A 23,757-nucleotide genomic window follows, 5' to 3' on the forward strand; every position below is an offset into this window, starting at 1 on the left:
TGGATATTTTATCCCCCTTCCCTCACTCCCTCAGTTCCGATGTGTGGGGAATTCTCTACTTTAAAAAATGCATTTTCTCGAAAATGTCGCACCAAAAAGAAAAGAAAAATTAGTAAAGCTAGCGAAGTATCGTGCAGGTTTACACATCAAAACTTAATGGAACTGATTATAATTTTCGTAAATATGAGAGAACTAATCGAATACAATTTTTACAAGTGAAGGGGTCATCATTTTTACGCATTTTTAGACACCACTTTTCTTTATCGCCACAAGTGATTGTTTTTCCTTCGCCCTATCGCCACTGGTGCTTGTTTCTTTTATATTTTTGGGTTCGGCCATTCCGAGAAGCTACAACTCTGCTAGGTAATTATTGCCTATTTCCCCTCCATGCGTTTGGATCAATCAGTAGCAAAATTTAATACCCTAACGGACATTAACTTAGAAGAACTCGCAGCAGCTCATTCCGACTTCTTAAAGCTGCATCACCGCAACTTCGAGCAGTCGGAGGGTCACGACAAGAATTTATTTACATTTCTGCCTGATTTATATAAAACATAATAACAAAATATTTGTGAAGGTTAAATGCAGAGAACATGAAAAAAGAGTGGGTTTGGTCGTCCTATTAATCCACCGTTTATAATTCATGTGGACACCTAATTTCCTCCATTTGGAGTTTATAGCCTTTGCTTTCCATGTAACCAGCCAGTGTGGTCCCATCGTTATTCAATCGTTATTCAAACTGTCCTGACCCTTGCGCTTGCGTCACTCTTTCATCCATAGTCGACCTGCAATTAGCATTAGATAAGCACTCATTAGTAACGCATATGATATCACCCATAGTAACGATGCTAGCGAACCAACACCGTTACCAAACGTGAATCGGTTTATCAAGTCTTTTATACTGTACCATAGATGATCTAACCATCTACAGCTCTTTATGACACAAGTTGACGTATAATGTTAAATTTCGCAAACAAAATAAACTGAATTGACAATAATAACAAATGAACTTTATTCATTACTTCTTTTATTATCTATTGAATAGAATCATTTTTATGCCAGAAAAATAAATACTTATGAAAAACGCCAGAATAGAAAAATCGTATATGGTCTAATCACGGATCGTGAATGGAACGTGTATCAGTCCCGCCGTAAGACCGGGAAGGTTCTCTTCAGTTGACACTAGGTGGCACGTGAGTAGCACGTTGAATTGAACCTTTTGATTCCTGTTGTTCGGCCCATCCCGTTGCCAATTTATTGGGAGTAAAAGTGATTAGCAGGTTGGTTGATGCAGTGAAACCGGTACTGTCCTCGTCGCTTTGTTTTCGATGAGTGACAGAATACAGTGGAAACGATTCCTGCGTGAACGGATTATGTCACTGTCTGGTAAATGCTGTTGTATTCTCGTAATATAATTCAGGTGCAAATCGAACTGACCATACAGGAATCTTTCAACTCCTAATGGATTAATAAAAGGTTCGTTGTTTTCTCGTAAATCGAGTTCGAATAGTCGCTGGGATTTTAGCTCGAACGAATCCAGTTTGAGGACGTCACTCGAGGAATGATAAACCTGTTCACTCTTCATCCTCTTATTTTGGTAAGGAAACTAGGCGATGGAGCTAAGGTAATAACTGCGCTAGTCAAGGCGTTCTGCTACTTGTATCGAAGTTCCATTCGTATACTGCAAAACTTGTTTAGACTACTCAGATCATTGCCCTTTATAGGGATATCAAAACATAATTTGCGTTTATTTGAAGAAATAAGTTACACTTACATGGTTCATGCCATACAAATTTTACAAAGGAAACGTTCTTAACTTAGTAACCGGGTCCAGTGCGCGAATAAGGGAGGGCAGGGGCGACTGGGAGTTCGTACTCGTGGACTGGAGCAACTGGGAGCTCGTATTCATGGACGGGAGCGACGGGCAAGTGATCACCTTTGGGCTGGAATCCAGCTTCGTCAGCAGTCCAGGTCAAAGTGAATTTCTGGCCTTCAGGGGAAACCCAGTAAGAGGATCCTTTGTTGGTGTTGCCTAGGACTTCACCGTACGATTCTTTGCCGTAAGAGTCGTAGGTGACTCCTTGCATCTTCTTCTGGACCTGAGACTCTTCACGGGTCGTGTAGTCAGACTGGGCATAGCTATGGATTGGAAGAATTATAATTTTTTGGTATGATTATTCTTAAATTAAGGAGTATTAAGAATGAAATTGACTTACCTCCATTGGCTGCTGCCATCGAGGTTGCGCTCGTCAGATTGGCTGGTGATTGTAATGTCAGCGTATTTGTTATCCTTGTTGTAGGCCGGTGCGGGGTAGGCCGGTGCGGGGTAGGCCGGTGCGGGGTAGGCCGGTGCGGGGTCGCTTGGCGCTGGGTAGCTGGGAGCTTTGTATTCCGGCTTGTAGCTGGAAGGAGCAGCGGCAGCAACAGCCAAAACAGCGGCGATGACAAACTATGAAAAGAAATCGAAACTTCTCATTAAGCGATGAAATATTAAACTAAACCAATCAAAAGAAATTATATTTACTAGTTTCATGTTGAGAATGGTTGAAGAGTTGAACAACTGATGTCTTCAATCACCTTCGGACGGCGTTATATAGCCGACGAAATATCGGGTGTGTCTTCCATTTTCATTTTGTTTCCATATACTTTAGTTTTGAAAGCGGCAATCACCACCTTGTCGTGGTTAACTTATTTGGTTCGCATTGCAGGTCATGGTCCTTGCAATGCAGTGATTGTATTCGATAAGTAGAAACCGAACGCAATATGCTGATAATTATCCTTCAGAATTTTTGCTTGTCACCACCAACTGATGATTTTATAATTGATTAAATTATCATTCGTTTACCTGATTTCAGTAAAATTAACGTACAATGTGTATTGATTTCATAGAAATATGTGACTACGCTTAGCTAAAAATTGCCTTTCCCAAAAGCAAAACTATTTGCATCTTGGCAGTATTGCAGCCGCGGTTCACAAAAAAAATTCGTGATAAGCAAATAATTTGCAATTCCGATCAAGACTGATCAGTTTTAATTCAACATCTATAAACCAAGAATGATAAAAGGAACCTTCTTCAGCCAAAGAAAAAAGAACGCACTGTGGCTAACGTAAAAAGCGAAAGTAAGGTATTTTATCCAACGCCCAAACCTAATTTGCTCGAGCGAAATCAAGCTGCCAAAACAAATAGGTCAACTGAATGTTGTTTACCACTCACTCGACTATATAAGTCCAGGATGGGAGGACTAAAACCATCAGTTGTCTATCAAACTATCCTAGTACAACATGAAGCTGGTAAGACATTTTATCCCGTATACACACTGTGCAGAAAAAAAAACTTAAAAAAATTTAACACGACATTTTCCGACAGTTCTTCATTGCCGCTTTCTTGGCTGTTGCTGCCGCTGCACCTTCCAGCTACAAGCCGGAATACAAAGCTCCCAGCTACCCTGCCCCAAGCTACCCGGCACCAAAGTACCCTACTCCTAGCTACCCCTCACCAGCCTACCCCGCACCAGCCTACCCCGCACCAGCCTACCCCGCACCGGCCTACAACAAGGATAACAAATACGCTGACATTACAATCACCAGCCAATCTGACGAGCGCAACCTCGATGGCAGCAGCCAATGGAGGTAAGTCAATTTCATTCTTAATACTCCTTAATTTAAGAATAATCATACCAAAAAATTATAATTCTTCCAATCCATAGCTATGCCCAGTCTGACTACACGACCCGTGAAGAGTCTCAGGTCCAGAAGAAGATGCAAGGAGTCACCTACGACTCTTACGGCAAAGAATCGTACGGTGAAGTCCTAGGCAACACCAACAAAGGATCCTCTTACTGGGTTTCCCCTGAAGGCCAGAAATTCACTTTGACCTGGGCCGCTGATGAAGCCGGTTTCCAGCCAAAAGGTGATCACTTGCCCGTCGCTCCCGTCCACGAATACGAGCTCCCAGTTGCCCCTGTCCACATCCCTTTCAACGGCAAAGGCTATAAGATTTATTAAATTATGAAAATCCTGACTGAATAAATTATTTAAATCCATGTACTTAATGCCCTGACGCCTCTTGTGCTATCGGTACAAAATACGTGTTAATATGAAGCAGAGACTGTCTAAAAACACGCGACAAAAGAGTGGGTGTGTACGTCGAATATGCATTAGATTTAATCCACGCTTTATAAGTGATGTGGACACCTATAGTTTCCTCTATTTAGAGTTTAGTGTTTGTTCCCAATGTGACCAGCCAACGTGGTCATAATCCAACGCCATTCAAACTGTCCAATCCTTGCGTCACTCTTTCATCCATCGTCGACCAGAAATTAGCATCAGATAAGTTATTCATTACTACGCATACAGCATTCCGCAGCAATAACTAATTAATGATTGAACGAAAAGAATTTAATTAAGAATAATGAATAATTTAAGAATTGAATAATGAATAATTTAAGTTAATATTAAGAATGATGAAGACAAAACCAAAATCATGTCTTGAGTTCTTTGAGGTAAAAATTTGGTTGTGGGACAGCATGCCATTCCTGAATTGTTATTTCTACAGATTCACTTGAACTTAACACCAGAGAAGGACCTGCCTTTGATCAGAAACAGAACTGGTGATATCCATAGCAAAATAAACTGTGAACTTTTACTATTAAAAATGGAGAAGTTGTGCAATGTAGGACCACACTCAAGACACAATTAAATAGGAGTGCCTTGTAACACAACTTTATTGAAAGCAACTTTGACAGTACAGAAATTGGTATGCATTTTGATAACAGGAAACTTTTCCTAGTTAAGGTGAAAAGACCGAATGGTATAGTGATAGTTGCCTTTCTGGCTTTAACTGATACTTTTTTTACTGTGTAAGCTGCAGATGATCTTTGTTTTGTTTGTTTCATCATATAACATACACTGTAGTATACCATAGGTGCAGAAATGTGCGAATGGTATAAGGTGGCCTAGTATGGTGATGGACGTGGTCGGACCATTGGAGATTGTCTGACGCTAATTCCAGGTCGAAAATGGCTTCAAGACTGTGTAAGGATCCATATATAGTCTGAATAACCTTGGCTCGATTGAAAGCGAACGCTGTACCCCTTAATGGAGGAAGCTAGGAGTCAACACGGATTACCGGTGACTCTGGCCGGTAATTTGACCGATGATCCCACTTTTTTATTCATTCTTAGATATAGCTCATTTAAATAAAGCCTGCATGTGCGTGAATAAAAATTCAAGGATAAATAATGTGTAACAATGATCGTTACTTAATCTTTACCCGAATATTTTTTCACGCACATGCATGCCTTATCTGTTCAGTATAGAATGAAACTGTTGGCAGGTTAATAGCAGTCTTTGATATTGGCCTGTTCCCAGCAATGCGGGGAATTTCGATTTCAAGGTTCTCTCAGACAGGGTCATAGGCGATTGGAAACGACCGTGGTGGATCATTTTTGCAAAACAAGTTTACCCAACGCAGGAACGAGCAGGATCGTGAAACTCTTGTCTTAACCAGTCTGCTGTTGGTGATATGGTCGATAAAGATTGAATAATAGGTCAGGGTAATTTGCTAGTTGCTACCAACCCGTTCATGTCGAAACTGGCCGAAGCATCAAGTTTAGCTTTTCACTTGCTGCAATGCAGGTGAAATGATTTGGCGTAGTATGGGATCTGGCGAACAAAATCAAGTCATAAAGGATGTTGAATTTCAGCGTATGTAAATTTATAGTCATATAAAACACTACGATAATTACTATGCCTCATAATTATGATCTGGAGCCGACGGCATCCTGTAAGTTTCAGATGAAACAGGTAGTACTGATTAAATGGCGGTTCAAAAGAAGGACATTCTCACAAATTCAAGAGTTACATGTTGCCAATCATTTACACACATTTAATTTAGCTCGAGAATGAAAAAATCCACAATTCTTGTTGTTGAAAACGAGAAGCACAACACACAATATTCGACTGTGCACTCTGGAACTACCGAAATCACAGAGATGGAAGAGTTGAACTGCTCGGGTGCGGTGTAAGTGTCTATTTGCTTTATGTCGGCGAATAGATTTGGAGGTAGAAGCTGAAAAGTGGAAGCGGCCATCATGGATATTTTATCCCCCTTCCCTCACTCCCTCAGTTCCGATGTGTGGGGAATTCTCTACTTTAAAAATGCATTTTCTCGAAAATGTCGCACCAAAAAGAAAAGAAAAATTAGTAAAGCTAGCGAAGTATCGTGCAGGTTTACACATCAAAACTTAATGGAACTGATTATAATTTTCGTAAATATGAGAGAACTAATCGAATACAATTTTTACAAGTGAAGGGGGTCATCATTTTTACGCATTTTTAGACACCACTTTTCTTTATCGCCACAAGTGATTGTTTTTCCTTCGCCCTATCGCCACTGGTGCTTGTTTCTTTTTTATATTTTTGGGTTCGGCCATTCCGAGAAGCTACAACTCTGCTAGGTAATTATTGCCTATTTCCCCTCCATGCGTTTGGATCAATCAGTAGCAAAATTTAATACCCTAACGGACATTAACTTAGAAGAACTCGCAGCAGCTCATTCCGACTTCTTAAAGCTGCATCACCGCAACTTCGAGCAGTCGGAGGGTCACGACAAGAATTTATTTACATTTCTGCCTGATTTATATAAAACATAATAACAAAATATTTGTGAAGGTTAAATGCAGAGAACATGAAAAAAGAGTGGGTTTGGTCGTCCTATTAATCCACCGTTTATAATTCATGTGGACACCTAATTTCCTCCATTTGGAGTTTATAGCCTTTGCTTTCCATGTAACCAGCCAGTGTGGTCCCATCGTTATTCAATCGTTATTCAAACTGTCCTGACCCTTGCGCTTGCGTCACTCTTTCATCCATAGTCGACCTGCAATTAGCATTAGATAAGCACTCATTAGTAACGCATATGATATCACCCATAGTAACGATGCTAGCGAACCAACACCGTTACCAAACGTGAATCGGTTTATCAAGTCTTTTATACTGTACCATAGATGATCTAACCATCTACAGCTCTTTATGACACAAGTTGACGTATAATGTTAAATTTCGCAAACAAAATAAACTGAATTGACAATAATAACAAATGAACTTTATTCATTACTTCTTTTATTATCTATTGAATAGAATCATTTTTATGCCAGAAAAATAAATACTTATGAAAAACGCCAGAATAGAAAAATCGTATATGGTCTAATCACGGATCGTGAATGGAACGTGTATCAGTCCCGCCGTAAGACCGGGAAGGTTCTCTTCAGTTGACACTAGGTGGCACGTGAGTAGCACGTTGAATTGAACCTTTTGATTCCTGTTGTTCGGCCCATCCCGTTGCCAATTTATTGGGAGTAAAAGTGATTAGCAGGTTGGTTGATGCAGTGAAACCGGTACTGTCCTCGTCGCTTTGTTTTCGATGAGTGACAGAATACAGTGGAAACGATTCCTGCGTGAACGGATTATGTCACTGTCTGGTAAATGCTGTTGTATTCTCGTAATATAATTCAGGTGCAAATCGAACTGACCATACAGGAATCTTTCAACTCCTAATGGATTAATAAAAGGTTCGTTGTTTTCTCGTAAATCGAGTTCGAATAGTCGCTGGGATTTTAGCTCGAACGAATCCAGTTTGAGGACGTCACTCGAGGAATGATAAACCTGTTCACTCTTCATCCTCTTATTTTGGTAAGGAAACTAGGCGATGGAGCTAAGGTAATAACTGCGCTAGTCAAGGCGTTCTGCTACTTGTATCGAAGTTCCATTCGTATACTGCAAAACTTGTTTAGACTACTCAGATCATTGCCCTTTATAGGGATATCAAAACATAATTTGCGTTTATTTGAAGAAATAAGTTACACTTACATGGTTCATGCCATACAAATTTTACAAAGGAAACGTTCTTAACTTAGTAACCGGGTCCAGTGCGCGAATAAGGGAGGGCAGGGGCGACTGGGAGTTCGTACTCGTGGACTGGAGCAACTGGGAGCTCGTATTCATGGACGGGAGCGACGGGCAAGTGATCACCTTTGGGCTGGAATCCAGCTTCGTCAGCAGTCCAGGTCAAAGTGAATTTCTGGCCTTCAGGGGAAACCCAGTAAGAGGATCCTTTGTTGGTGTTGCCTAGGACTTCACCGTACGATTCTTTGCCGTAAGAGTCGTAGGTGACTCCTTGCATCTTCTTCTGGACCTGAGACTCTTCACGGGTCGTGTAGTCAGACTGGGCATAGCTATGGATTGGAAGAATTATAATTTTTTGGTATGATTATTCTTAAATTAAGGAGTATTAAGAATGAAATTGACTTACCTCCATTGGCTGCTGCCATCGAGGTTGCGCTCGTCAGATTGGCTGGTGATTGTAATGTCAGCGTATTTGTTATCCTTGTTGTAGGCCGGTGCGGGGTAGGCCGGTGCGGGGTAGGCCGGTGCGGGGTAGGCCGGTGCGGGGTCGCTGGGTGGCGCTGGGTAGCTGGGAGCTTTGTATTCCGGCTTGTAGCTGGAAGGAGCAGCGGCAGCAACAGCCAAAACAGCGGCGATGACAAACTATGAAAAGAAATCGAAACTTCTCATTAAGCGATGAAATATTAAACTAAACCAATCAAAAGAAATTATATTTACTAGTTTCATGTTGAGAATGGTTGAAGAGTTGAACAACTGATGTCTTCAATCACCTTCGGACGGCGTTATATAGCCGACGAAATATCGGGTGTGTCTTCCATTTTCATTTTGTTTCCATATACTTTAGTTTTGAAAGCGGCAATCACCACCTTGTCGTGGTTAACTTATTTGGTTCGCATTGCAGGTCATGGTCCTTGCAATGCAGTGATTGTATTCGATAAGTAGAAACCGAACGCAATATGCTGATAATTATCCTTCAGAATTTTTGCTTGTCACCACCAACTGATGATTTTATAATTGATTAAATTATCATTCGTTTACCTGATTTCAGTAAAATTAACGTACAATGTGTATTGATTTCATAGAAATATGTGACTACGCTTAGCTAAAAATTGCCTTTCCCAAAAGCAAAACTATTTGCATCTTGGCAGTATTGCAGCCGCGGTTCACAAAAAAAATTCGTGATAAGCAAATAATTTGCAATTCCGATCAAGACTGATCAGTTTTAATTCAACATCTATAAACCAAGAATGATAAAAGGAACCTTCTTCAGCCAAAGAAAAAAGAACGCACTGTGGCTAACGTAAAAAGCGAAAGTAAGGTATTTTATCCAACGCCCAAACCTAATTTGCTCGAGCGAAATCAAGCTGCCAAAACAAATAGGTCAACTGAATGTTGTTTACCACTCACTCGACTATATAAGTCCAGGATGGGAGGACTAAAACCATCAGTTGTCTATCAAACTATCCTAGTACAACATGAAGCTGGTAAGACATTTTATCCCGTATACACACTGTGCAGAAAAAAAAACTTAAAAAAATTTAACACGACATTTTCCGACAGTTCTTCATTGCCGCTTTCTTGGCTGTTGCTGCCGCTGCACCTTCCAGCTACAAGCCGGAATACAAAGCTCCCAGCTACCCTGCCCCAAGCTACCCGGCACCAAAGTACCCTACTCCTAGCTACCCCTCACCAGCCTACCCCGCACCAGCCTACCCCGCACCAGCCTACCCCGCACCGGCCTACAACAAGGATAACAAATACGCTGACATTACAATCACCAGCCAATCTGACGAGCGCAACCTCGATGGCAGCAGCCAATGGAGGTAAGTCAATTTCATTCTTAATACTCCTTAATTTAAGAATAATCATACCAAAAAATTATAATTCTTCCAATCCATAGCTATGCCCAGTCTGACTACACGACCCGTGAAGAGTCTCAGGTCCAGAAGAAGATGCAAGGAGTCACCTACGACTCTTACGGCAAAGAATCGTACGGTGAAGTCCTAGGCAACACCAACAAAGGATCCTCTTACTGGGTTTCCCCTGAAGGCCAGAAATTCACTTTGACCTGGGCCGCTGATGAAGCCGGTTTCCAGCCAAAAGGTGATCACTTGCCCGTCGCTCCCGTCCACGAATACGAGCTCCCAGTTGCCCCTGTCCACATCCCTTTCAACGGCAAAGGCTATAAGATTTATTAAATTATGAAAATCCTGACTGAATAAATTATTTAAATCCATGTACTTAATGCCCTGACGCCTCTTGTGCTATCGGTACAAAATACGTGTTAATATGAAGCAGAGACTGTCTAAAAACACGCGACAAAAGAGTGGGTGTGTACGTCGAATATGCATTAGATTTAATCCACGCTTTATAAGTGATGTGGACACCTATAGTTTCCTCTATTTAGAGTTTAGTGTTTGTTCCCAATGTGACCAGCCAACGTGGTCATAATCCAACGCCATTCAAACTGTCCAATCCTTGCGTCACTCTTTCATCCATCGTCGACCAGAAATTAGCATCAGATAAGTTATTCATTACTACGCATACAGCATTCCGCAGCAATAACTAATTAATGATTGAACGAAAAGAATTTAATTAAGAATAATGAATAATTTAAGAATTGAATAATGAATAATTTAAGTTAATATTAAGAATGATGAAGACAAAACCAAAATCATGTCTTGAGTTCTTTGAGGTAAAAATTTGGTTGTGGGACAGCATGCCATTCCTGAATTGTTATTTCTACAGATTCACTTGAACTTAACACCAGAGAAGGACCTGCCTTTGATCAGAAACAGAACTGGTGATATCCATAGCAAAATAAACTGTGAACTTTTACTATTAAAAATGGAGAAGTTGTGCAATGTAGGACCACACTCAAGACACAATTAAATAGGAGTGCCTTGTAACACAACTTTATTGAAAGCAACTTTGACAGTACAGAAATTGGTATGCATTTTGATAACAGGAAACTTTTCCTAGTTAAGGTGAAAAGACCGAATGGTATAGTGATAGTTGCCTTTCTGGCTTTAACTGATACTTTTTTACTGTGTAAGCTGCAGATGATCTTTGTTTTGTTTGTTTCATCATATAACATACACTGTAGTATACCATAGGTGCAGAAATGTGCGAATGGTATAAGGTGGCCTAGTATGGTGATGGACGTGGTCGGACCATTGGAGATTGTCTGACGCTAATTCCAGGTCGAAAATGGCTTCAAGACTGTGTAAGGATCCATATATAGTCTGAATAACCTTGGCTCGATTGAAAGCGAACGCTGTACCCCTTAATGGAGGAAGCTAGGAGTCAACACGGATTACCGGTGACTCTGGCCGGTAATTTGACCGATGATCCCACTTTTTTATTCATTCTTAGATATAGCTCATTTAAATAAAGCCTGCATGTGCGTGAATAAAAATTCAAGGATAAATAATGTGTAACAATGATCGTTACTTAATCTTTACCCGAATATTTTTTCACGCACATGCATGCCTTATCTGTTCAGTATAGAATGAAACTGTTGGCAGGTTAATAGCAGTCTTTGATATTGGCCTGTTCCCAGCAATGCGGGGAATTTCGATTTCAAGGTTCTCTCAGACAGGGTCATAGGCGATTGGAAACGACCGTGGTGGATCATTTTTGCAAAACAAGTTTACCCAACGCAGGAACGAGCAGGATCGTGAAACTCTTGTCTTAACCAGTCTGCTGTTGGTGATATGGTCGATAAAGATTGAATAATAGGTCAGGGTAATTTGCTAGTTGCTACCAACCCGTTCATGTCGAAACTGGCCGAAGCATCAAGTTTAGCTTTTCACTTGCTGCAATGCAGGTGAAATGATTTGGCGTAGTATGGGATCTGGCGAACAAAATCAAGTCATAAAGGATGTTGAATTTCAGCGTATGTAAATTTATAGTCATATAAAACACTACGATAATTACTATGCCTCATAATTATGATCTGGAGCCGACGGCATCCTGTAAGTTTCAGATGAAACAGGTAGTACTGATTAAATGGCGGTTCAAAAAGAAGGACATTCTCACAAATTCAAGAGTTACATGTTGCCAATCATTTACACACATTTAATTTAGCTCGAGAATGAAAAAATCCACAATTCTTGTTGTTGAAAACGAGAAGCACAACACACAATATTCGACTGTGCACTCTGGAACTACCGAAATCACAGAGATGGAAGAGTTGAACTGCTCGGGTGCGGTGTAAGTGTCTATTTGCTTTATGTCGGCGAATAGATTTGGAGGTAGAAGCTGAAAAGTGGAAGCGGCCATCATGGATATTTTATCCCCCTTCCCTCACTCCCTCAGTTCCGATGTGTGGGGGAATTCTCTACTTTAAAAAATGCATTTTCTCGAAAATGTCGCACCAAAAAGAAAAGAAAAATTAGTAAAGCTAGCGAAGTATCGTGCAGGTTTACACATCAAAACTTAATGGAACTGATTATAATTTTCGTAAATATGAGAGAACTAATCGAATACAATTTTTACAAGTGAAGGGGGTCATCATTTTTACGCATTTTTAGACACCACTTTTCTTTATCGCCACAAGTGATTGTTTTTCCTTCGCCCTATCGCCACTGGTGCTTGTTTCTTTTTATATTTTTGGGTTCGGCCATTCCGAGAAGCTACAACTCTGCTAGGTAATTATTGCCTATTTCCCCTCCATGCGTTTGGATCAATCAGTAGCAAAATTTAATACCCTAACGGACATTAACTTAGAAGAACTCGCAGCAGCTCATTCCGACTTCTTAAAGCTGCATCACCGCAACTTCGAGCAGTCGGAGGGTCACGACAAGAATTTATTTACATTTCTGCCTGATTTATATAAAACATAATAACAAAATATTTGTGAAGGTTAAATGCAGAGAACATGAAAAAGAGTGGGTTTGGTCGTCCTATTAATCCACCGTTTATAATTCATGTGGACACCTAATTTCCTCCATTTGGAGTTTATAGCCTTTGCTTTCCATGTAACCAGCCAGTGTGGTCCCATCGTTATTCAATCGTTATTCAAACTGTCCTGACCCTTGCGCTTGCGTCACTCTTTCATCCATAGTCGACCTGCAATTAGCATTAGATAAGCACTCATTAGTAACGCATATGATATCACCCATAGTAACGATGCTAGCGAACCAACACCGTTACCAAACGTGAATCGGTTTATCAAGTCTTTTATACTGTACCATAGATGATCTAACCATCTACAGCTCTTTATGACACAAGTTGACGTATAATGTTAAATTTCGCAAACAAAATAAACTGAATTGACAATAATAACAAATGAACTTTATTCATTACTTCTTTTATTATCTATTGAATAGAATCATTTTTATGCCAGAAAAATAAATACTTATGAAAAACGCCAGAATAGAAAAATCGTATATGGTCTAATCACGGATCGTGAATGGAACGTGTATCAGTCCCGCCGTAAGACCGGGAAGGTTCTCTTCAGTTGACACTAGGTGGCACGTGAGTAGCACGTTGAATTGAACCTTTTGATTCCTGTTGTTCGGCCCATCCCGTTGCCAATTTATTGGGAGTAAAAGTGATTAGCAGGTTGGTTGATGCAGTGAAACCGGTACTGTCCTCGTCGCTTTGTTTTCGATGAGTGACAGAATACAGTGGAAACGATTCCTGCGTGAACGGATTATGTCACTGTCTGGTAAATGCTGTTGTATTCTCGTAATATAATTCAGGTGCAAATCGAACTGACCATACAGGAATCTTTCAACTCCTAATGGATTAATAAAAGGTTCGTTGTTTTCTCGTAAATCGAGTTCGAATAGTCGCTGGGATTTTAGCTCGAACGAATCCAGTTTGAGGACGTCACTCGAGGAATGATAAACCTGTTCACTCTTCATCCTCTTATTTTGGTAAGGAAACTAGGCGATGGAGCTAAGGTAATAACTGCGCTAGTCAAGGCGTTCTGCTACTTGTATCGAAGTTCCATTCGTATACTGCAAAACTTGTTTAGACTACTCAGATCATTGCCCTTTATAGGGATATCAAAACATAATTTGCGTTTATTTGAAGAAATAAGTTACACTTACATGGTTCATGCCATACAAATTTTACAAAGGAAACGTTCTTAACTTAGTAACCGGGTCCAGTGCGCGAATAAGGGAGGGCAGGGGCGACTGGGAGTTCGTACTCGTGGACTGGAGCAACTGGGAGCTCGTATTCATGGACGGGAGCGACGGGCAAGTGATCACCTTTGGGCTGGAATCCAGCTTCGTCAGCAGTCCAGGTCAAAGTGAATTTCTGGCCTTCAGGGGAAACCCAGTAAGAGGATCCTTTGTTGGTGTTGCCTAGGACTTCACCGTACGATTCTTTGCCGTAAGAGTCGTAGGTGACTCCTTGCATCTTCTTCTGGACCTGAGACTCTTCACGGGTCGTGTAGTCAGACTGGGCATAGCTATGGATTGGAAGAATTATAATTTTTTGGTATGATTATTCTTAAATTAAGGAGTATTAAGAATGAAATTGACTTACCTCCATTGGCTGCTGCCATCGAGGTTGCGCTCGTCAGATTGGCTGGTGATTGTAATGTCAGCGTATTTGTTATCCTTGTTGTAGGCCGGTGCGGGGTAGGCCGGTGCGGGGTAGGCCGGTGCGGGGTAGGCCGGTGCGGGGTAGGCCGGTGCGGGTGGCGCTGGGTAGCTGGGAGCTTTGTATTCCGGCTTGTAGCTGGAAGGAGCAGCGGCAGCAACAGCCAAAACAGCGGCGATGACAAACTATGAAAAGAAATCGAAACTTCTCATTAAGCGATGAAATATTAAACTAAACCAATCAAAAGAAATTATATTTACTAGTTTCATGTTGAGAATGGTTGAAGAGTTGAACAACTGATGTCTTCAATCACCTTCGGACGGCGTTATATAGCCGACGAAATATCGGGTGTGTCTTCCATTTTCATTTTGTTTCCATATACTTTAGTTTTGAAAGCGGCAATCACCACCTTGTCGTGGTTAACTTATTTGGTTCGCATTGCAGGTCATGGTCCTTGCAATGCAGTGATTGTATTCGATAAGTAGAAACCGAACGCAATATGCTGATAATTATCCTTCAGAATTTTTGCTTGTCACCACCAACTGATGATTTTATAATTGATTAAATTATCATTCGTTTACCTGATTTCAGTAAAATTAACGTACAATGTGTATTGATTTCATAGAAATATGTGACTACGCTTAGCTAAAAATTGCCTTTCCCAAAAGCAAAACTATTTGCATCTTGGCAGTATTGCAGCCGCGGTTCACAAAAAAAATTCGTGATAAGCAAATAATTTGCAATTCCGATCAAGACTGATCAGTTTTAATTCAACATCTATAAACCAAGAATGATAAAAGGAACCTTCTTCAGCCAAAGAAAAAAGAACGCACTGTGGCTAACGTAAAAAGCGAAAGTAAGGTATTTTATCCAACGCCCAAACCTAATTTGCTCGAGCGAAATCAAGCTGCCAAAACAAATAGGTCAACTGAATGTTGTTTACCACTCACTCGACTATATAAGTCCAGGATGGGAGGACTAAAACCATCAGTTGTCTATCAAACTATCCTAGTACAACATGAAGCTGGTAAGACATTTTATCCCGTATACACACTGTGCAGAAAAAAAAACTTAAAAAAATTTAACACGACATTTTCCGACAGTTCTTCATTGCCGCTTTCTTGGCTGTTGCTGCCGCTGCACCTTCCAGCTACAAGCCGGAATACAAAGCTCCCAGCTACCCTGCCCCAAGCTACCCGGCACCAAAGTACCCTACTCCTAGCTACCCCTCACCAGCCTACCCCGCACCAGCCTACCCCGCACCAGCCTACCCCGCACCGGCCTACAACAAGGATAACAAATACGCTGACATTACAATCACCAGCCAATCTGACGAGCGCAACCTCGATGGCAGCAGCCAATGGAGGTAAGTCAATTTCATTCTTAATACTCCTTAATTTAAGAATAATCATACCAAAAAATTATAATTCTTCCAATCCATAGCTATGCCCAGTCTGACTACACGACCCGTGAAGAGTCTCAGGTCCAGAAGAAGATGCAAGGAGTCACCTACGACTCTTACGGCAAAGAATCGTACGGTGAAGTCCTAGGCAACACCAACAAAGGATCCTCTTACTGGGTTTCCCCTGAAGGCCAGAAATTCACTTTGACCTGGGCCGCTGATGAAGCCGGTTTCCAGCCAAAAGGTGATCACTTGCCCGTCGCTCCCGTCCACGAATACGAGCTCCCAGTTGCCCCTGTCCACATCCCTTTCAACGGCAAAGGCTATAAGATTTATTAAATTATGAAAATCCTGACTGAATAAATTATTTAAATCCATGTACTTAATGCCCTGACGCCTCTTGTGCTATCGGTACAAAATACGTGTTAATATGAAGCAGAGACTGTCTAAAAACACGCGACAAAAGAGTGGGTGTGTACGTCGTATATGCCTTAGATTTAATCCACGCTTTATAAGTGATGTGGACACCTATAGTTTCCTCTATTTAGAGTTTAGTGTTTGTTCCCAATGTGACCAGCCAACGTGGTCATTATCCAACGCCATTCAAACTGTCCAATCCTTGCGTCACTCTTTCATCCATCGTCGACCAGAAATTAGCATCAGATAAGTTATTCATTACTACGCATACAGCATTCCGCAGCAATAACTAATTAATGATTGAACAATAACGATAACGTAACTGATTGAATGATAGAATGACAAGGGACATTGCTTAATGCTTATACGGGTAAATACAAATCTAAATATTGTACTCTAATTGTAAATTGAACTCGGCGATTAATATTTGCGCTCTCGTTTCGTATAACTCTTAGCCAATGCATAAACCCATTAGTGTCAACATCGGCCGCAAGGTGATATGGAGGATTCTTGCATGTCATTAACGGTGTTGATGCGTGATGCCACACCCTAAATCGTGAGTGCTAGATAATAATTCGAAATTTTAAACATTTAATTAAGTTATTTGTTTTATAGTCAAGTCAAATGATATTCAACACTGTTTTCCCGATAATGTTCATTTAAGACATTACGTCATAGTTTCTCAGAATTTAAATGGGAGTTAATTTATGTCGGAAATTGCCCGATTGTGTTATCAACGTAGTTTGGTGCCTAAATTCACGGTATATAAGAGTTGTGTGCATTTTTATGTGTAGCGGCACTTGAAATGACTGGGTATGTCACCCTCCCAATGTTGGGATTGCTAGTAACCAAGAGTCTGTAAGCAAATACAACTCGAAACGTCAAGCGTTGGTATGGGATTGGCCCACCATTCCAATGCAAGGCTGAATAGAGAGGTAAGAGCTATCAGCTGATGTCATGATAGATCAGATCAATAGCTGTACTATACGATTCGGTCCATCGTGACAGGTCTGGAGGATACTAGCATGTCATTCAAGAGCTTAGCGCAACCATTTTTTTCTTTTCTTTTTTTTTCACAATTAAGTGAAATTGCGCAAACAATGAACTCTAGCTGCTAGTACCCAATTTTGAGTGCACTACGTTATGTTATTGTACTAGCGTTTTCGGGGATATTAGATTACTGATTTACTGAATTTTAGAATTTAGAAATATTTTATATTATTTCCTGTCATTGGAGCAGCCATAGGTATTTAAACTATTGATCCAGCAGCCGAAACTGGCGCTTTTCTATTTTTATTTATAAAACTTACGACCAGCTGTTGCCATTAAAGGGTACGGACGCTGACTGGTAGTTGTTATACAAGTTTTCACAAATATGTTTTTTGTGTAATAAAATCTTTGTGAAAAACTGGCTTGCAATGAAGTTGAGTTATGGTTCCAAAGCTGCATTATGGGGATAGAAAGTCTCACTATAGAATTAGACAATCCTGTTGGAATTTATTTTCCTGGAGAGGAAGTGTCTGGAGTAGTTCACATCTCAAATGTCAGCAGTAAAATACTGAAAGGTTTTTATTGATGTCTTTTAAAATTTCACTCGTTGTTATACTTTTAACTTTGGTAGGAATATACCTGGAATGTCAAGGCTATGCAAAATTTTGTTTCAATGAATTGAGTAGTGAGACTTACTATTCAGCTGAAGAAACTTATCTAGACCTGAAAATTCCTGTAATTACCAATGAAGGTATCAATTTATATATTTAGTGACAAGCAATGTTCAATATTTTTATTATCTTATATACATTAATTGTTTTACTTGCAGGCAGAGAAACATTTGAACTTGTCAGTGGAGTTCACCAATTTCCATTTGCGTTTGTACTTCCAAAAAAAATTCCCTCTTCATTTCAAACTGAGATGTTGGAAAAATTTGGCTATGGCCATGTCAAATACTCAATCAAAGTAGTTTTGAAGAGGTCTTCACGTCAAGCAAATGGAGAAACCTGCTACATTCCATTCACTGTTAGTTTATTTTTCAAAAATTATTTTGGATTGTCTCAAAAATATCATAAAAAATAATATTTTTCTTTAGGGAGTTTTGAAGCCGTCATGGAAACCAAATTACGAATATGTGCTCGCTTTTACAGTCAAAACCATTGTTGACTTAAATACAATCCCAAAAGCAGCAGTAAAATTATTTCTACATGATATGTTAACATATTTTTCAAAATCACCATCTTTTAAATTTTATTGATAGCTACCAACACAATCAATAAAAAGCAAGCCCGTTTTTCGTTGGTTTTGCTGCCGATCTGGACTTATAACGGTAACACTGTATCTAGACCGTACAGGCTATGTCGCAGGTGAAACCATTCTCTTGCATGCAGATGTAGACAACCAAAGCATGACAACATTGCTTGGTGCAACGGTTTTTCTCATTGAGGTAGCTTTTATTTTAATTTTGTTATTATTATTGTGATTATTATTTTAGTTTATTTAAAAACCTTTGGTGTCCTGAAGAGCGTTGATTTTCATACCCACAACAAATCCAAAACCTACGAACGCGTTTTGTGTGAACAGAAACGGCGCGGAAGAGTGTTCCAAGAAGCACCTCAAGTGTTCCCAATCGTCGTCCCTACAATGACACCATCCTATTTGCATTTTTGCGATATTATTGACGTCTCCTACAAAATTGAGGTAAAATGGGTCTGAGAACGTTGTAGTCTCGTGTTGAGTAAGTCATAGCTTTATTCGTTCCAGTTCCGACTTATCGACTCTGAAGCACTGGCACCAAAGTTAGTGGTGCCACTTGAGATTGTGGTGGGGAATGTGCCCTTACGCGAAAGAGCCCAACCATCACTCAGTCTTACAGAAACCTACCAGTGATACAGCACTTTAATCGCCATGAGGAAACTTTTGATCTCTACCGGTCTCGAAAATCTCTTTGTTTCATATCTATCAAATTAAAGAGTATTGAAAATCAATTTTCTATGCTTTAATTTAATTTTGTTTTAATAAAATAATTTTTGTAGTTTGGGTTCAAACATTGCTTGCATTTTCAGTCAAAATGTTTTTGGTTAAGAAATATTTATTATTTTCCTGAATGTAACTATTTGTGTTCCTGTTGGATCTGAATTGATCCATCCCCTTACTAGTAAAACCATCGCCATCTAAAACTTCATAAAAATAGCCCATACTATATCTGTATCTTTGATAAAACTATATCAGCCTATTAACATGCTGGCTTACCTATTTTGTGATCTGGCCATATTTGAATTTGAGCTTTAAATACACGTTTCTTGCGTCCTCATAAATATGTATACTTTTTTCGCGAGAACTAAGCTGCGAACAATGTCCTATCATTTCCAGAAACATTTTGTTTATCAAATTCAGATTAAACTTTAAATGTGCGAACAGGGTAACCATAAAATAAGGGGTAAAAGGACATTCATCTTCATGATCGAATATTCATAGAAAGGGTGAAACCTACATGGAAAGGAACCTTTTGTGTCTCGTAAGCGGTGACAAAGTCTTCTCGACAATCCTTCTCGCTGTCGCAATGAATGAAGCCAGCCTTAACGTTTCCAGCCATCGGAGCTTGTCCATTGGTTTTAACAACTGAAGAAGTTTCGGGAAAATGCGTTCCTTGAATTTGATTAGCAAAATATGTCCCTCACGATGAATTTGCTCAGTTCAATAAAGATTTTAACGCTCCTACAGCAGACAACAGGCAGAAATCCATTTAGGTGGTTCATTAACTTTAAAATGGGAAATTTTGAAAATATGTGTCATTTTGGACAACACCGGGAAAAAAATAATATAAATCTCGGTCTACCAGAAACAACTGTACGCAAAAATAATTAAAATATTGTGCAGTATAAACAAAGAGCACTGTGTGGCAATCTGCAACGAACAAAAAAAGAGTACTTTCTCTAAGGCCCTTTTTAAAAATACGGTGCTATACAACCCAGCTGTTAAATAGCCATAAATTCTTTTGTTCTTTTTTTTTTTAACATTTTGACTATGGCATCGGAACAACCCCGAAAAATGGAAAAAGTGGTTTTACTGCTAGCTTCCTTGTTCAGCCAGCATTTTACCAACAGGCTCTACAAACGAGGGGGGAGAGAATGAGTCCACACAAACAGAACAAGTCTGGACTTGCCAATGCGAATAGAGGTTGGGGAAGGGCTCCCCCTTCCTTGAGAGCTAGTTGACCAAGAGCGTATTCAGTCTGCTCATTCGACTAAGAACTACAGGCAGATAAACTTGCATAAACCGTTTGTAATTTGTGTTTTATTCGTTTTGATCATTAAAAAGGTAAGCGAATTATGTTTATCTGCGATTTTTAGATTATATGTCCTTTATGCTATTAAAATTAACAGTTAAGCATTTTTTAAAGTTATCTTTTTGATTTGTCAACCGTCCCTTCGTCATTGTAAAAACATGCTTCTAGACGAAAGCCCTCATGAAACGTTCACATTTTACTGTACGTGTTACTAAACGTGCGAATTCATGCATAATTAAGAATTGTATATGCAAGTGCTACAAATTTGTTGTTTTTTTCCCTTTTAACTTAACTTCGTATTGTTTCGCAACCTGTTGAATCAACGAACAACTTTCTTTTTTTTACAATTTTTTTTTATTCTGTGGAAGGAAAAGAGTGATTCAAGATGGAAAGGTCCCGAAGAGAGTCCCCAAAGGAAGCCATAGCAAAAGACGTTCGGCTGATGGGAGCACTGGAGGGACTTGCGTCTTGTTTGAATTGTTTGAGTAGCCCTTTGTATTCACTTGGAAGTGTGTTACCATAAACGTGATTCCTAGCGAAATGTTTATGAACATGCAAAAGGAATTAAGAAAAGTCCTTTTAAAAATATTAAAGAAACACAGTAATGTGAAAACCAATTAACAAACAAAATTCAAACACCGACTACCTAGTGGCTTAAGTCCCCGAACGCTCACGGTCGCATCGACGCAACTTGACTGAAGTAAGATATATAGCCCACATGAAGAGGGTCATCCCCACTGTCCTCTCCCAACTTAAACTATTTTGTATTTATTTGTTTCTTTACAGTTACCCTAAATGTTTTGTTATGATCGTCTGGAGTCTCCCGAAATTTGTTGCCAAAATTGGTACACATTCGTCCGAAAAAAAAAATGTATCTCTTGTTCCATACAAGCCATAGCAATTAACTGGTTCCACTCCAATGCTCAGTACTACATTGGGTAGAGACATACTCATGATTTCTTATTACTCTGGGGAACAAAGTGTTTATTCGTGAATTTTCGAGTTATTCTGCCAAACCTTACTTGCAAGTCTAAGATATGTTACTCGATTAGTATTTGCAGGACGTTCTCAACATGGACATCTTTCAGTTGATGAACTTCATCGTCTGGATTTTGCTCGTGCTTTTACCTCATTCATCAAATGCTGCTGCAATGTCCCATGAGGTAAATTTTACTCTAGAAAACTGTAAAAATGTGATTTGTACAGTTTTGTGTGGTATTTTGTTGTTGTTTTGTAATAGTGCCGTTTAGATTCGGACTGTTCAGAATCTAGCTTTTGCGATCAATCGCATTTCATCTGTGAAATATGCCTACCATGCCAGAGTATTTTAAATCGGGCGGAGGGCGTTGACAAATGCGCCAAATCAGAAGAAGATTGCGGACGTTGCCTTAGAGGGTTGACCTTCAAAATGTACAATGGCTCATTTTTCCTTACTAATCCGTACTCTTCAACAGATTTCAATCGGAAGATTTGACAGGACAAAGGCGCTCCTACAAGTGTTTCCCAATACTAGATAAACAAGCTGAATTTCCACCGCATCCTTCATCCTTAATGACGTGGAATGAGTTTATAACTTTAGCCGCTGCCATTATGGTGCTGGCAGCTATGTTGGTAGTTCTTACCACCTACTATGTAAAAAGTAATAAGATCACTTTCGTGGCCAATGCGTCTATTTCAAATTGATAGCACAACATTTGTTCTTAGGCCGTTATAGTATGCCGCGGGAGAACGCCAACGCTGGAACTAGAAAAAGAATTTCAACGCAAGTCGATATTCTTCCACCGCCCTATAATGAAGTGGTCTCATCGGATCAGACGTACACTTTTGCCACAGAAGAATCATCCGAAGAAATGAACCAAGCAACGCCAATCGGTCGCTACCACATGATCCACAGAGAAGATGAAACAAATCGCGAGGATCTTGACTTGGCTGAGGACTTGCACTCCGAAGAAGAATCCACATTGGGTTCTACCGAGACCATTCCGTCTTCCTGGGAACCTAGTGGGACGACCAATCATTTAGAGGGTGTTACTGTTTTAATTCAACAGACTCCTCGCATAGTTAGAAGCCAGTCATCGACCACATTCAACATGCTTCGTGAATTTTCTTCTCGTTCTTGCCCTAATCTTTCCAGCTCGATTTACGCTGGAATCCATCGGGAACGACATATCTTGCTCTCCAGCTTCAGGCGTCCAATAACGAACACCGACCCAGGTAACTCAACATTTGGAACAATGATGGGGATAATTTTGTAATCAAATTCTTCATTTACCCAGTAGCTAAACAACAGGATGAAGGCCGTCGCTTTCAACTGAATGATCCACTTCGCCAACATCCACTGTCGTGCAATGAGATCAGACAACCACAAGAAATTAGCAGCGTTAATAACGAACGTATACTTCTTCAACCAACTTCAGTTCCAGAAGATAGCTCAGCAACCCAAGCTTCTGAATCCATCGATCCCTCTGATACGCTCTTGCTGTTTTCAAGGAGACGAGTCCGTGTCGATGAAACCCCAGTCAACGCTAAACGGCGCCATATGGAATAGCTTCATCAATATTTTCGTTACGCAAAATATTCCATGTTGTTCCAACTGTGGGTGTTTGAGGCACAGAGAGTTCGCTTGTTTGTCTTTCTTTGAAATTATCGCATTATTTTAGTTTTTGAACAAACGAAATGTAAATATCCAAAAGATGAAAGTTTGACTAATAAGTTTTCGTTACTACATCGTTTTCAAATACAAATAATTTGTTTGCCACTCTTTTTTCTAATTGTACCAAAATGAAGGAACGCAGCAAAAACTTCAACCCCACATCAGCAAGCATTTTGAATTATCAACAATTCCACGTTCGTGGGCTACCTTCAGTCTTTAATAGAGACTTCTTGTGAGTATGGTAACATGGGTTTTAGGTGCGAGATTGCCATTGGAGTGGACTAGTAACAGCATGGTAACAGTGATAGAGAAATGATGTAATAGTTTTATCTAATACTTTGAATTTAAATTAGTAGTCCCACAAAAAAAACCCAGTAATTTCCACTAAAAAATTAAACGCTGATTTCGGGAAAGATGTTCGTTTTCGTTAAATTAGCCGTTTTTTATAATAAACGGAATGAATGTGCTGCTGGCTCGCCAACATTGTTCATCCGTTTTTTACGTGAACAAAAAAAACCTACCCAAACATACCAATCCAAC

General features: G+C 39.9%; 8 protein-coding genes and 1 long non-coding RNA gene across 14 annotated transcripts; 2 read left to right on the forward strand and 7 right to left on the reverse strand.

Annotated features, from left to right (window-relative positions):
* Nucleotides 1-1,729: 1,729 nt before the first annotated feature.
* LOC123474024 (pupal cuticle protein Edg-78E-like) lies at nucleotides 1,730-2,102 on the reverse strand. Its single transcript, XM_045175810.1, has one exon. It carries the CDS (start codon nucleotides 2,085-2,087, stop codon nucleotides 1,818-1,820), a length of 270 nt encoding a protein of 89 aa, XP_045031745.1. The 5' UTR covers nucleotides 2,088-2,102; the 3' UTR covers nucleotides 1,730-1,817.
* A 110-nt stretch (nucleotides 2,103-2,212) lies between these two features.
* Nucleotides 2,213-2,899, reverse strand: LOC123474025 (protein FAM71E2-like). The gene is made up of 2 exons (XM_045175811.1): nucleotides 2,525-2,899; nucleotides 2,213-2,449 (listed from the first exon to the last, which is right to left on the reverse strand). Exons 1-2 carry the CDS (start codon nucleotides 2,531-2,533, stop codon nucleotides 2,213-2,215), a joined length of 246 nt encoding a protein of 81 aa, XP_045031746.1. The 5' UTR covers nucleotides 2,534-2,899.
* Nucleotides 2,900-7,824: 4,925 nt separating this feature from the next.
* On the reverse strand, nucleotides 7,825-8,197 carry LOC123474026 (pupal cuticle protein Edg-78E-like). Its single transcript, XM_045175812.1, has one exon. It carries the CDS (start codon nucleotides 8,180-8,182, stop codon nucleotides 7,913-7,915), a length of 270 nt encoding a protein of 89 aa, XP_045031747.1. The 5' UTR covers nucleotides 8,183-8,197; the 3' UTR covers nucleotides 7,825-7,912.
* Nucleotides 8,198-8,307: 110 nt separating this feature from the next.
* On the reverse strand, nucleotides 8,308-9,011 carry LOC123474027 (vitelline membrane protein 15a-3-like). Its single transcript, XM_045175813.1, has 2 exons — nucleotides 8,623-9,011; nucleotides 8,308-8,547 (listed from the first exon to the last, which is right to left on the reverse strand). Exons 1-2 carry the CDS (start codon nucleotides 8,629-8,631, stop codon nucleotides 8,308-8,310), a joined length of 249 nt encoding a protein of 82 aa, XP_045031748.1. The 5' UTR covers nucleotides 8,632-9,011.
* Nucleotides 9,012-13,922: 4,911 nt separating this feature from the next.
* On the reverse strand, nucleotides 13,923-14,295 carry LOC123474029 (pupal cuticle protein Edg-78E-like). Its single transcript, XM_045175822.1, has one exon. The coding sequence runs from the start codon at nucleotides 14,278-14,280 to the stop codon at nucleotides 14,011-14,013; it is 270 nt and encodes an 89-aa protein (XP_045031757.1). The 5' UTR covers nucleotides 14,281-14,295; the 3' UTR covers nucleotides 13,923-14,010.
* A 110-nt stretch (nucleotides 14,296-14,405) lies between these two features.
* On the reverse strand, nucleotides 14,406-15,087 carry LOC123474030 (vegetative cell wall protein gp1-like). Its single transcript, XM_045175823.1, has 2 exons — nucleotides 14,727-15,087; nucleotides 14,406-14,651 (listed from the first exon to the last, which is right to left on the reverse strand). The coding sequence occupies exons 1-2, from the start codon at nucleotides 14,733-14,735 to the stop codon at nucleotides 14,406-14,408; spliced, it is 255 nt and encodes an 84-aa protein (XP_045031758.1). The 5' UTR covers nucleotides 14,736-15,087.
* Nucleotides 15,088-17,164: 2,077 nt separating this feature from the next.
* Nucleotides 17,165-19,593, forward strand: LOC123466525 (arrestin domain-containing protein 17-like). The gene is made up of 7 exons (XM_045175821.1): nucleotides 17,165-17,850; nucleotides 17,907-18,026; nucleotides 18,105-18,301; nucleotides 18,372-18,467; nucleotides 18,537-18,722; nucleotides 18,800-18,976; nucleotides 19,040-19,593. Exons 1-7 carry the CDS (start codon nucleotides 17,736-17,738, stop codon nucleotides 19,163-19,165), a joined length of 1,017 nt encoding a protein of 338 aa, XP_045031756.1. The 5' UTR covers nucleotides 17,165-17,735; the 3' UTR covers nucleotides 19,166-19,593.
* Nucleotides 19,367-20,451, reverse strand: LOC116927366. The gene is made up of 2 exons (XR_004396621.2): nucleotides 19,770-20,451; nucleotides 19,367-19,635 (listed from the first exon to the last, which is right to left on the reverse strand). It is a non-coding gene; the product is annotated as an uncharacterized LOC116927366 (long non-coding RNA).
* A 9-nt stretch (nucleotides 20,452-20,460) lies between these two features.
* Nucleotides 20,461-23,322, forward strand: LOC116927365. Of its 6 annotated transcripts, XM_045175820.1 has the most exons (8): nucleotides 20,463-20,596; nucleotides 20,933-21,264; nucleotides 21,351-21,502; nucleotides 21,617-21,727; nucleotides 21,805-21,959; nucleotides 22,019-22,203; nucleotides 22,269-22,778; nucleotides 22,841-23,322. In XM_045175820.1, the coding sequence occupies exons 4-8, from the start codon at nucleotides 21,638-21,640 to the stop codon at nucleotides 23,110-23,112; spliced, it is 1,212 nt and encodes a 403-aa protein (XP_045031755.1). In that variant the 5' UTR covers nucleotides 20,463-20,596; nucleotides 20,933-21,264; nucleotides 21,351-21,502; nucleotides 21,617-21,637; the 3' UTR covers nucleotides 23,113-23,322. The 6 variants fall into 6 exon arrangements, with proteins under 6 accessions (XP_032790265.2, XP_045031754.1, XP_045031755.1 ...); XM_032934374.2 differs by having other exon boundaries at nucleotides 20,461-20,596; nucleotides 21,351-21,727; nucleotides 22,844-23,322; XM_045175819.1 differs by having other exon boundaries at nucleotides 20,461-20,596; nucleotides 20,939-21,264; nucleotides 21,351-21,727.
* The last annotated feature ends 435 nt before the right edge of the window (nucleotides 23,323-23,757 follow it).

The sequence above is a fragment of the Daphnia magna genome, linkage group LG7, assembly GCF_020631705.1.
Source record: "Daphnia magna isolate NIES linkage group LG7, ASM2063170v1.1, whole genome shotgun sequence".
Lineage (NCBI taxonomy): Eukaryota > Metazoa > Arthropoda > Branchiopoda > Diplostraca > Daphniidae > Daphnia > Daphnia magna.

Coding starts and splice junctions, on each gene's coding strand:
- LOC123466525 (XM_045175821.1), top strand. CDS start 17,736: ATGGGGATAGAAAGTCTCACTATAGAATTAGACAATCCTGTTGGAATT. Junction 17,851..17,906: donor CAGCAGTAAAATACTGAAAG/GTTTTTATTGAT, acceptor TAACTTTGGTAG/GAATATACCTGGAATGTCAA. Junction 18,723..18,799: donor CAACGGTTTTTCTCATTGAG/GTAGCTTTTATT, acceptor GGTGTCCTGAAG/AGCGTTGATTTTCATACCCA.
- LOC123474029 (XM_045175822.1), bottom strand. CDS start 14,280: ATGCAAGGAGTCACCTACGACTCTTACGGCAAAGAATCGTACGGTGAA.
- LOC123474026 (XM_045175812.1), bottom strand. CDS start 8,182: ATGCAAGGAGTCACCTACGACTCTTACGGCAAAGAATCGTACGGTGAA.
- LOC116927365 (XM_045175819.1), top strand. CDS start 21,638: ATGGACATCTTTCAGTTGATGAACTTCATCGTCTGGATTTTGCTCGTG. Junction 21,960..22,018: donor TGCGGACGTTGCCTTAGAGG/GTTGACCTTCAA, acceptor ACTCTTCAACAG/ATTTCAATCGGAAGATTTGA. Junction 22,779..22,840: donor AATAACGAACACCGACCCAG/GTAACTCAACAT, acceptor TCATTTACCCAG/TAGCTAAACAACAGGATGAA.
- LOC123474024 (XM_045175810.1), bottom strand. CDS start 2,087: ATGCAAGGAGTCACCTACGACTCTTACGGCAAAGAATCGTACGGTGAA.